The sequence below is a fragment of the Narcine bancroftii genome, chromosome 4 (assembly GCF_036971445.1).
Source record: "Narcine bancroftii isolate sNarBan1 chromosome 4, sNarBan1.hap1, whole genome shotgun sequence".
In the NCBI taxonomy this organism is placed as follows: Eukaryota; Metazoa; Chordata; class Chondrichthyes; order Torpediniformes; family Narcinidae; genus Narcine; species Narcine bancroftii.
In genome coordinates this window covers 302,961,508-302,974,401 of record NC_091472.1, presented here as the reverse complement: position 1 = coordinate 302,974,401, position 12,894 = coordinate 302,961,508, and the positions used below count along the sequence as shown (strand labels likewise).

At 42.7% G+C, this 12,894-nt stretch overlaps 1 protein-coding gene across 4 annotated transcripts in view; it reads left to right on the top strand.

Annotated features, from left to right (window-relative positions):
• Positions 1 to 12,295, top strand: part of ola1 (Obg-like ATPase 1) — a 270,802-nt gene extending 258,507 nt beyond the window's left edge. For 3 of the 4 annotated variants that reach the window (XM_069935753.1, XM_069935751.1, XM_069935752.1), the window contains 2 exons: positions 10,354 to 10,452; positions 11,621 to 12,295. In XM_069935753.1, the coding sequence (XP_069791854.1) occupies positions 10,354 to 10,452; positions 11,621 to 11,722 (201 nt within the window). In that variant the 3' untranslated portion in view covers positions 11,723 to 12,295. The remainder of the gene's footprint in view (positions 1 to 10,353; positions 10,453 to 11,620) is intronic. The other variant, XM_069935755.1, reaches the window with a different exon arrangement.
• Positions 12,296 to 12,894: the final 599 nt, after the last annotated feature.

The following is a 12,894-nucleotide window of genomic DNA, read 5'->3' as shown; positions in this document are numbered from 1 at the left end:
TGGAAGCTAACAAGCAAAAGAGTGATAGGTGAATTGGACTTCGTGCAGGTTGGATGCATTTTGGGTGAATGCACTGAAGAATTGGCCTTAATTTTTGTGCTCCAATCTTTAGAATAGAATGTGAAAATATGGCCTTTTGACTCAAGTTTGAGGTCGGCTACCATTACTGACCTTTAGCTGAACTCTTTTTGGGAAGCATTTTTTTTAAAACATTGAAGCACCCCAAAGGCTCTTCACAAGGGTGTCAGGTACAAAATGGGGTGTTGAGTCCCAAATTTTGGAGTTTGCTGAGCAGTTTTGAGAGGATGATGGTGTCAAATGTTGAAATGTAGTCAATAAAGAGCATCCTGATGTATGCATCTTTGCTGTTCAGGTGTTCCAGGGCTTTGTGTAATGAAATGGCATCCTGTTGCTACAATAGGTCAATTGGAAAGGATCCATGTTGCCGCTCAGACTGGAAATGATATTCTTCAGCTCCAGCCTTTCAAAACACTTCAGCACTGTTGTGTGAGTGCCACTGGTTGATAATAATTTAGACAGGTTACCACACACTTCATGGGCACCAGTACAATTGACGCCTATTCGAAACAGGTGGGTACCACGCCCTGCCAGAGTAAGATGTTAAAAGATGTCTGTTAAAAGATGTCAGCACAGATTTTTAATACTCAGCCGGGTACTCCATCCGGATCGCATGCTTCCCTTGGATTCATTCTCCTGAACGCAGCCTGCATGTCATCCTCAGATACTGATAGCAGAGGATCATCAGGGAACATGGGGGTTCACAGTGGTAGTTCTCCTGTTCTTGTGGTAGGAACCGAGCATAGAAGGCACTGAGTTCCATCAGGGAGTGAAACTTCAGAAAGCATCCGATCCGGACAAAGTACCTGGCCGAGTATTAAATACTGCACCCTCAAACCTAAATATCCAAAACCTAAATAACCAAAAAATCTTGGATATGGAAGGTGATCCAGGTTTTAGTTTTGATTTAAAGATTTCATCGTTCATATATCTTGCTCATTGATGAAATTTAAACAAAAAGATTATGCAGTTGGAATTTCTGGTTATTCCGTCATCAGTTGAATTTAATTACTTGAACTTTCATTTGCATTTGTAGTGGTAGTTATTAAAAAAAATTAAATTATTTAGCCTTTTGTAACTGTACATCCCATCAGGTCTAGATTATTGGGCTCTCCCATTTAGCTGCTGTGCCTTTTGATGTTGCTATCCTGAGCAGTATTCTTCCACCTTGCTTGCTCTCTCCTCTTCTAAAAATAGTTCCCCATTCTTGCTTTCTGTCACAAACCAGAGGCGTTCCTTAATTTCTTCATCTCTGGTTACTTTCAGCATTAGTAAGCAGTTTGGAATGTTTTAGTAAGCTGTCAGTTCAGAAGACAGAAGTAAACCTGTGAAGGTAAATAATTTAAAATAAATTACATCGAACGGTACTTAAACAGAAGAATACATTTGAAAGATAGGTACTTTGAGATGGAAAGATTCCAAAAAGCATGGAGAAGGGATTATGAGCCAATCTAATAAAATTATTATTGGAGCGCATACTGTCATGGGTTTGACTAATGGCACGTACTGATTGTTCTGTGAACTTCACATTGAATAGATCTGTGAGAGCTTTGTAGTCAACAGGGATGTTGCATTATTAGCATTCGTATCTGGTTGTGAAATGCTGGCCTTTCCAGATGTCTGCTTTCAAGTGCAAATGAACTGGTTTCACATCATCTAGTTTAATACATATTTAAGGTCTCACAAATAGTCAGACATTTTTTAAATAGTCTTTCTCCAGATCACAAGAAGAAAATAAATAGAACCCTGAACACTGGAAAGATTAATTTGGTATTTTAATTTTTAGTAGAGCAAGCACCCTAAATGATAAAAATTGGTAAACAATATTAGCGTAAAATTATTTAAACTACTGTTTTTCTTATGGTCAATTTTGCTTATCATTATTTTAAAATAACCAGTGAATGTTAATATGCTTTGCTAGATTTTGGCTTATTTATTATTTCAAACTATTCTGTTTAAGCACTTGCTGTGATTGCTGTTTTGATCATTTAAGAGACAAATGTGCTTTACAGTATCATGGGCACACAGAAGTTGCAAAACAAACGTTTGATTGAAATTTTATGGTGAATGCATTCCATTCAATTAACATTTCTTCAGGTGGCCAGCAACTGATTAAAATTATTTCATTTTATTGATTTCAGTGATAACATTCACAAAATAATGAGTCTGATGTTTAATATTCACAAAACAAGGGTCCCCTACCAGCAATGTCCGCACCCCACCTCCCCCTGAGAAATAAAGATTCATGACATTCCCTTTGGAAAACCTGGTTGGTTTTCTACATCTTGGCAGCCATTTCTGAGCAAAATAGCTATTAGTGAAATTCAACACAATCTTTTTGTGCATCAGTTCAAACTTTGGCAGTTCAAGAGTATTCAAAGATCAAGACCTTAAGGTCTACCAGCTGACGTTGCACTTTGCCTTCATCTATGCTCCAGAGATATGAACTACATCCAGGAACATGGGAGAGGTAAAAGCCAGCGCTACCATTGCAAAATCCTCCAAATCCATTGACAATTTACCAATCTCAACACCCTCTCTCATGTCAACTTGCTTAGCGTTAAAGCTCTAATTTTACTCACTGGGCAGGTTGCATCTTTCACATGCCTTAGATCAGACTCCTAAAGCAGTCATTCTGCATTGAGTTTTGTCATAGCAAGGGGCTACCAGGAGAACAAATGAAACAATTGAGTAATATTTTCAGAAATTCCTTCAAAATATGTAACATCCTCTGTTGGCCCTTTTTACACAGCCTGAAAAACAGTAAATACCAGCTTTTAACTGCTTCACCTACCTGTGTGAATGCGACGAATGCTGGATTGGCGGGGGGGGGGGGTTACTTTTCAACCCATGCCTGATACCATCAAGGTAGGTAGTATCAGAGCTGATGTGATTCGCAATGGCTCCTGTGTGAAAGGGGAACTGGTCCAGGATAGATGTAGGCTGTGACACTTTGATGATGTTGAATGCATCATTGATGATGTTGCTCCCACCATTGTTGTGTACAGAGAAATGCCACTGCCCAGCATACATGTTTTACACCACACAGGATGCCAACTCTACTGCTGCATGTCCCACCCCTATTTGCACCAGAATGCCAGTTTGCCAATAAAAAAGGTTGCACTGACCCGGCTTTTCTTGTTTCAGTGTGAACGATCAGAGGTGGTATAAAAAAACGGGTCATTCACACGCCAATTAAACAGGTCTTCTGTGTAAAAAGGCCTACTGACTCCCTGGTCTATTATCTCATAATTATGAAGGCATTGAGAATTTTGAGGTCTCGTGAAAACAATGGAAAATGTCTTAAAGAGAGATGAAACACAGAAGTCTTGCAGTGTTTATTGGAGGTAAAAATATATAATCGACTTTTTGGACCTGAACCCTTCTTTGGGGTATGAATAAAAAGCAGGCAGGCACCTGAATATAAAGGCTGAGAAGGAGAAAAGAAAGAGTAGGCTGAGGAGAGCAGACCAACAGGCAAAGATAATTGGACATAGATAAGAGGATAGGAGAGGAAAGGTGAGAATTGATAGGGAGAGAGGGTAATCTGTGAATGCAGAACTGGAGGAAAGGAGAAATAAGAATAGAAGGGAGGAGGGAGGGTGGCGGCTCATGGAAACCAGTGAAGTCAATGTTAATGTCATTTTGTTGAATGGTACCCAGAGGGAATATAAAGTGTTCATCCTCCAATATGTGGGTGATGTCAGTCTAGTAGTACATGTCGGCATAGGAATGAGGCAGGGAATTGAAATGGGTTGTCATTGGGAACTCCCTGCTATTGTGGTGTACAGAGCCGAGGTGCTCAACGAAGCAGTCTTCCAGTCCGAGTCCAACCACCCTGATGTAGAGCGGACTACAATGGGAGCACTCCATGCATTAGGTGATTCTTGCAGATTCACAGTGGAGTGTCCTTTCACTTAGAGAGACTCTTTGGGGCACCAAATGGTGGTGAAGTATGGGGTCAGGTTTAGCACTTCCTGTCATCACAGAGGTAAGTGTCAAGGAGGTGAATGGCAAGAAGGAAGGAGTGGACGAAGGAATCACAGAGGAAGAAATCCCTGCAGAAAGTGGAGAGGGGAAGATTTGTCTGATGATGGGATCACGTGGTGGAAATGGTGACGGAAATGGCAGAGGATGATATATTGGATGTGGAGGCTAGTGGGGTGGTGGATGAGAACAAGGGGAATAGAACTCAGCAGATCCTGCAACCTCTGTAGGTGATAAAGGTATATAACCAACTTTTTTAAAACTAAAGGACTTTATTCACAATAAGTTTTTTGGAAAAGGAAATCCGTTCAAAGTCTCTTCCCACCCGTAGTTTCCTATCTATACATTTCCAGCACTGTACTTCATTGCATTCATTTCTGTATACACCATTATTACCACTATGACACCTTGTCAACTTTCCCTCCTCTGTTGTTTGGGGGACTTCCCCTCAGTGTCTGGGAACGGAAGGATTCTAATCTGTGGTCCATCATCCTAGCACCCTCATGTTGGCTGCACCAAGCCTCAGTGCATCCTTCAGCACGTAATCCTGCAGTCTGGAATGTGCCAGTTGGCAGCATTCCCACACCGACATCTCCATATGCTGAAAGACGAACAGATTTTTGGCAAACAAAAATGTCTGACTGCGTGTGTCTCTCCGGAAACAGTTCATAAATCAGAGTATCCTCTGTCACGCTGCTGCTGGGGATGAACTGTAACAAGGACCCTTGCATCCTTCGCCGTGCACTTTGAACGAACCTGCATTTGGCAAAGAGTTGGGCGACTGTCTCCAGTCTTTCGCAGTCATCTCGGGAACAACATGCATGGTGGGTGATGTTCCAGAATGATCTAACTGGGAGGGCTCTTTGCATCACCAGCCAGGCCAAGTCCTGGTGCTTGTTTGTGAACACTGGTGATGAGGCATTCCGCCAGATGACCTGGAAGGACTGCTCCGAGAACCACTTCACCGTGTCAATTAAATCCTTGTCTCTCAGGATGTTCCTGCTGACTGATGCCTGATACCGCTGAGGTCAAAGTTGTTTGGAAAAACATTTCCATGAAGGACAAGTAGTGTGGCAAAGTCCACCTGACTGGGTTATTGCGTGGCAACGGGGCTAGGACGATCCCTCATAACACTTGATGCCTTTGGATTTTTGTTCCATGCACAGCCTGATGCAGCCACGCATGAAGGTAGGCATCAGAATGAAGGCTACGTTGAGTATGCCCTTGCCACTGTTGTTTGGTGACTTGTACATGGTGACCCTTTCCATCTTGGATCCCCATATGAACCAAAAGACTAGTCTGGTGACCGCCAGGAGGAGGTGCAGGAGATGGGCCACTCTGCGCTATGTATAGTGGAATGAGAGCACCACACACCTGTTATTGAGAGGGACATTGTGCCCACAGACCCAATTTCTAATGGACCTTTGCGATCCACTCCGATCAGTTTTTGTTGCACGCCTCGGCCTATCCAAACCAGATCCCCAACACCTTCAGGTAGTCAGATCTGACTGAGAAGGGAATGGTGGGACAGTCAGACCAGTTACTGAAGTTATTACCTTGCTCTTCTTCCAGTTTACCCTGGTGCCCGATGCAGACTCAAATTGACCAAGCTGATCAATTTGTGGACTGACCGTGTGTCTGAACAGAAGATGGCAACGTCGTCCATGTACAGGAAGGCCTTGTCCTGGTCTAAGCTGACCAGGTGGGTGTCCATCCTCCTGTCCAGCATGTAGGCAATGATATCTCTCAGCAGCGTAAAGCTGTGAGAGAATTTACTGCCCAGAACCATGTGGGTTTGGTATGGGTGGATCACCTGCCCGAGGGCAGACTTAACACTTGACAATGGCTTTCGACTGGATTTTATAGTTAAGGTTTAACAATGGTATGGGTCCCCATTTCCTGATATCTCCTTCTCTCCCTTCTGTTTTAAGATGAAGGTAATGATGCCCTTCCTCATTGGTTCTGACATGCTGCTTGTCAGGACCATAGCGTTCTATACTTTCAGTAGGTCTGGGCACGCCCAGTTCCATAGAGCCGATAATGGCCAATAAGTTGTCACTTCAAGGAACTTTTCTCATCCAAAAGGAACTTACAAAGTCCATCAGCTCCCCCAGGGTAAATAGGTGGTCCAGACTCTCCTGCTTGCTGTTGTTTAAGACCTTTGTGATAGAGGATGGGAAATTTTGGGAGGCCATTCTGTCTGTAGTCTTCATGTAATACAGTTCTGCTGACCCTCTGCCTGCCCATCTTGGAGGATGTGACTGAGCCGTACACTTCCTTAAGGCTGTGAATTACAGAGCTCACTCTGTGAAACCTTTGGAAGAAACATGAGCACAACTAACCCTGCTGGATTGTTGGATGATTTTGGAGGACTTTGAGGTGAATAGTGCAGCCTGTTGGAGTTTGTCTTTCACATTCACTCTTCTCGACTGCAGGTCATTCTGGAGTTGACTCAGTTCCCTCTGCCTCTGTCATGCTCTCCGATAAAGAACCACTTGATGTTCTCCTTGGTCACTTACCACCAGTTCACTAGGGAGTCAAAGAAGTATTTCATGGTTCTGCAACCAGTGTACTCCTTCTTTAGTTCCTCTAAGTTCTCTGGCATCAACACGTTCAGCTTCCAGGAGGCAAAGGAGGCAGTGGTCAGAGAAAAACACTGGCATGACTCACTAGTTTTGACTGTGACAGCCTTCGATGAGTCTATCTGAGACCAGATTGAGCAGTCCAATCTCGATCAGGTGGGTTTGCAGCTCTCTCCACCTACAGGGATGCTGAAGTCATCACATAGCTGTACGTCCTTTCACATTTCCATCAGGAGTCTGGCCAAAGCGACCAGCCCGGAGGTCACCAGCAATGGTGGAAGCTGCTGGAAGATGGCCAGGCTTTCGTTCTGCACAGGTGAGGAGTACACATTAATGGGCTGGAGTGGGGTGTCACGGTACATTAGATATGCCAAGAGGAGACGCCCCCCTCCCCCAACCACCTCCTTAATTTCGGTGATTGCAAAGTTGCCTCCCCACAGCAAGGTACCCAAATTGAATGTGCAACAATCCTCTCCCCATTTCCCTCACCCCACTGACGATACAGACTACCCACAAGACCACCATCGTGACCACCTCTGATAGTTCCTGAGGTATGGCAGCCCACACTCTTGTATGAAAGTTACATCTGCCTTGACTTTGGCACGCAATTTACACATTGCACAGAGCATTTGACAACGTGGACCTTGAGGGATGCTGTTTTAATCTTCACTGTTTATTGGAGTCACCAGTTCACAGTCCTTAACAGTCCAATGTCAATCAACCTGAGCCCTCAAGCCACTGCTTTGGTGAACTGCATCACTGATTTCAGGCTCAGGAACAGGGCATGGTCTTCCTCTGGGAGTGGACTTTCATCAGGCGAACCTGGTGGTTTTGCTGGGGAGGGGGGGGGAGATCCGGCTGTGCTGCTCTTTTTCCATCTCCTGGCTGGCTTGTATTCTTTTTTTGTCCAGACCTGAGGGAAGGGTGATGGCCTCTGCACTGCTCACGATCTTGCAGAGCTGGGGATCACTGGGTGCTATGCATCTCACAGTCGGGCTTACTGGTGACCCGCTGTCTTCCTATTTTGCCCTCCATCTTGACATTTCCTCTCCCTTGTCCAACATTCCTATTAACTTCAGCCTCAGATGATGAGAGATTGCTAACTTCTGTTTTTGCATTGATCCTTTTCTTCCCACTGTTGTCAGTTTCTTCCATGGGGCATTCTGGGTTTTTCCTTCACCGTCTGCTCTTTTTCCTCCACAGCTCCAGCTTCCATTGACCCTGCATCCTCAGTAGGGGCCTCCGGTCTCGTAGCTTGGGCTTGAGCATTGGAGGTATATGTCTACTCACTCCCCCTGGTCTTGGTTTCTAGCAGGGTCTCTGTCGCAGTCGTGGTTGATCTCTCTAGAGGTGGTGATGTTGGCCACTTCCTCTCTTATTGCCTGAGCCTAGGTGGCTATATGTTTTGGGTAGGCTCCGTAGACGTGGCCTGCTTCCCCACACCGGTTGCAGCACTTGCTTTCTGCACACTCCTTGGTCTGGTGGCCTTCCTGCTTGCAGATCTTACAAATATCTGTGCTGCATTCTCATCTCTTAGCTTCATCTTCACTTGGCATTTTGACTGGTCCAGATTCCAAACATGTCTTTGACATCCAGGCAGCTCCCTATCCCCTCAACATAACAGCTCAGGAAGGTGAGCATGTACACCGTGCCCACTCGTTCCTTCTGTGTTGGAGTGTCTTTGCCTTCATTAGCGAAAGTGGAGCCACATTCCCCTCTCCTGGAAGTCCTGGAGCATACTCTGCCATCCTGAATTGTCAAATCAAAGTGACTGCTCTCTGCGATGTCCTGGAGGCAGTGGATGTCCTTTGCCATAAAATTTCTGGACGAAGAGATCCTGGGAAAATGGAGAATCTTTGCTCAGGTCTGTCACTGCCACAGCTCTGCACTCTTTGTCCTCCCAAGGAGTTTGCTGCTGCAGTCATCCTCATGAGACTGGTGGAGTTGGGATTACTGCTGGAAAGGGCGTTAGATTGGTCCCCCAATCAGCATGGATCTGCCCCTGCATCAGCAGGCCAGCTCACTCCAGACTATCTCTTCTGCTCTAACGGTCCTCTCAAATGTCTTCCTATTCATTCCTTTTCCCGTTTGATGCTACAGCTTCTCATGGATCTAGTTCATCAGCTCACAGTAGGTGATCTCCACTTGGTCGTGAACCAACATTTTTGGAGTAGGGCCTTCTTCGACATTCTAGCAAAACACAGGCAGGCAATGAATAAAAAGGCTTAGGGAGGAGGGAAGAAAGGACTGGGGAGGAGCAAAGGCCAACAGACAAAAGATGATAATTGAATATGGATAGAAGGACAGGAGAAGAAAGGTGAGAATTGATTAGGAGATGGGATGGCTCTGTGAATACGGAGCTGGAAGAAGACAGAGAGAGAGAGCAAGAGGTGAGGAGGGAAGGGGAGAGGTGGTACTAATGGAAACCAGAGAAATCGATGTTAATACCATCTAGGTGGAGAGTGCCCGGACAATATATGACCTGTTGATCCTCCAATTCATGGATGGTTTCAGTCTGGCACTATAATGGAAAAAGCATGTCATTTCTCAAACCACTCACTTGCCCCTATTTTGGTCATGTGTGACTTCAGCAGTCATCTCAGAATTCAAAGAATTTGAGAAAAGACATCTTTGATGAGAAGAAAAAGACAAAAACTGAGCACTTGGAAGTGGGTGTTGCCCAATTTAAATATCCTTTGCTTTTGGTGGCACATTCACCCATTTCTGCAGGTGTTCATTGCAATATTTCTACAGGTTCAACACATTGCTATAGGTGTGAACTCTTGTGTAGATGATACAGTAAGGGTGACAATTTATTTTTTCTTTAAAGTATTCCATTTCCTGAAAGATTTTGATACCCGGCTCCTTTTTGTAAGGTAAATATTTTTTCAGACCTTAACAATTTCAACTTCTGTGACAGGATTTTAATTTGTTCCTGGATCATTCATTCAAGCCTGTGGAATACTTGGCCAGTAACACACACCAAATCAATTTCCATTGTTACTAATAAATACTAAAGATCTAACTTTCATGGGTAGAGGTTGTTACTAATAACTTCTAAAGATCTAAATTTCATGGGTAGTTTGAGATGAGCATTCACTAAGGTGCTGCACGAAAATAGTTGGATTCAAACCAGCTCCTCTGATTAAACATTTTGATTTTCTGTATCAGTCTTGGCATTTGGATTGGTACTGGGCTTGTGGGGAAGATGTGAAAATAAGTTGCATTAAACCCATTTGGCACCATTCATCAGTATTTCAGCCCACAAGTCCATGTCGCCCAGTTTACACCCAATTAACCTACAATGCTGAGAGGAAAGCAGAGCCCTCAGGGGAAAACCCTGGTCACGATCGCTGGCGCTGTAAAGGTCTTGCTGCTAACCACTACGCCCATGTTTAAAACAGTCACACAATGGATTTGGTCTCTTTGTTAAATGAATATTTGTGACAAGGGAAGAAACTTTAAGTGATAAATTACATGAAAGAGGGAGTGAACTTTATTCCTTTTCTGATGAACAAGTTAAGGTTATTTTCCTCAATACAGGCATATAATCTTTTATCTGAAATTCTGAAAACCAAAACCTCCGAAAAGGGATATTGTCTACACACCAAAGCTCGCATTTTGCGCCAAACACGACCTGACCTGACCCACCCCGTTCAGTGCCATGTCTCAATGCTCCTATCAGATGTGCCTCTGCTACTCACAGACTTTGAAGACCGTGAAAACGTCAAGAGCTGCAGAGTCCCCTATGGGTAACAGAGAGAAGCAGAGAAGGAAACGTCTGTCATTATCGATAATACAGAAGGTAGAGTTATTATAGCAGCTTGATCATGGTGTATCTGTGCAGCATCTTACTGAAGATTATGGTGTTGGAACGACCACCCTATATGACTTAAAGAAGCAGAAAGATAAGTTGTTGAAGCTTTAGAGTGACAGTAATGACCAGAAACTAATGAAAAATAGGAAAACATTGCACAGGACAAAAAACACAGATCTTGACCGCGTGCTGACTGAGTGGGTTTGGCAACGAAGAAGAGCACTGACTGGTTTGATTGTCATGAAACAAACTAGAAAATTCCATAAAGAACTGAACCTTGAAGGCAAGTGTGAACATTTGCAAGGTTGACTGCAGAAATTTAATAAGTATCTTGGTGTAAAATATCTGAAAATCTGTGGTGAAGAAGTCTTTAAAAAGACTCCAAACTGAAGACAATGGTTACCATATTTTCAGGTGTTTAGCTTAGTTTGAGCCAATTTAGGTTTGAAGTTTTACTATATGTCTTACTTTAAAATAAAAAGTACACTAGTAATTTTACGATTTATCTTTATCTCAGTTTATTTACCACTATCCCCCCCCCCTCCCAGTCCAGTGCCACCGCCAACAACCTCCCCCCCCCGTCCAGCGCCACTGCACCTCACCCCATGTAGCACCACCGTTCACCAGCCCCCCCCCCCCCCACCGGGTCCAGAGACGCTCCTGAAATCAGCGCAGTTATTTAACGTAACGACATTTCTATTAAATTCTGAAATGTGTCTGGTTCAAAGAATTTTGGATAAAAAGATGATGTACTTGTATAAGTTTGCTGGGTGGGGGTGGGGGGTGAGCATTGATTATTACAGTTCACCTACCATGACAGGATGTACTTGTGATTAATTTTATGAGCTTGCTATTTTCAACAGGCTGCTCGCTAATAGGTTGCAATTTTTTTCAGTGGCTAATTTGATTCCAAGGCTAATAATCATAAAATGAGGGAAGAAATGACCAAAGATCAAGTGGTCAGATTAATTTGGGGGGGGGGGGGCAATGTTGAATAGGAACTGAATAAAATTGCAGCTGATAAATTTAATTATGGATACATTTATAAATCATGGATGTTCATAAAAAATGTTACAAAACCGTTCTTAAAATAATTTTTACATGTCATCCAAATTGTGATTGTTTATTCATTTCCATTTTTTCTAATTGTTTGCAGAGTGCCGGAAAATACAGACAACAAGGTAGAAATCACATTGTTGAAGACGGAGACATTATCTTTTTCAAATTCAATACTCCACAACAGTCAAAAAAGAAGTGAATTTAAAATACAACTTTCTCCTGTCATAAGGCAGTAGAACGTAATAGGCACATATTTAAACTTGCAACTTTGGATGGATTCTGAATCATTAAGATTGGCCACATGGCAGCAGTTACAACAAATGAAACCGATAGGATTCTGCTTATATTCAGCTTATTAATCTGACATGTGGATTTAACTATGTTCTAAAACAACAGAACTGGTATTGAGTTTACTTATTTTTAAATATATATTTGGCTGTGAATTCCGATTCCAACCTGACTGGGGATAGCCTGTTATTGCTTTAATTGTAAACCTCATGTTTGTTCTGGAATTAAATAATGTTATTCCAATTAAAACGTACCTTTTCTAAATGTTGACAGCTTTAATTTAAGATTAAAGCGCTCCTCTAAATTGGAACATTTCAAGAACCATATTACCCTCATGGTACTTCATTAATCTCCATCACGAGATGCCAAATCTGACACACTTGACAGAAAAGACAATGCCACTTGTTTCTTTCTGAATCTACAGATAATGCATGTTTTACAGTACTCCAGATGTTTACAGTCAATAAAACATTTGACAAAAACAGTCTTGGTGTGTTTGGGGATGTCTGTATTGACTGACTGTGGTGTGTTAACTGTGATATGGCACCTGGTGTTTGCTGATTACAGAATTTAAAGACGTGTATGATACCATAACTGCCAGAGTGGGGCAGCTTTTATTATATTTCAGAAATGGTTCTTTTCATAAAAAGATAAAGATTAGGGTGCTGATTTATTTACTGAAAGCATGAATAGATAGATATTTGTTGTGAATATAAATACTTTTATGTCTGTATGATAAGAGTTCATGATCTGGATGGGTTTAATGCAGAGGCCTTTTTTTGGCAAATTGTTGACTTTTGCATGCAACTAGGAGATACACCTCAGTGGTTTGCTTTTATTCCTTTACAGTGAACCCCTTTGGACATTGAGAAACGGATTGTGCTGTGTTTGTGAATAAAGCTCCAAAATACATTTGCCATCCAATGCATTTGGGCTGAATTCATAACTTAGGGTTGAATTCTGGTCTGTGTAACTTTAGAAATATTTATCTCATGTCTTTCATTAAATTTGTTCACTGATATATAAATTTTGTGCCATCAATTTCCAGTGAATGTTAAACAAGCTGGAAACACACAACTCAGA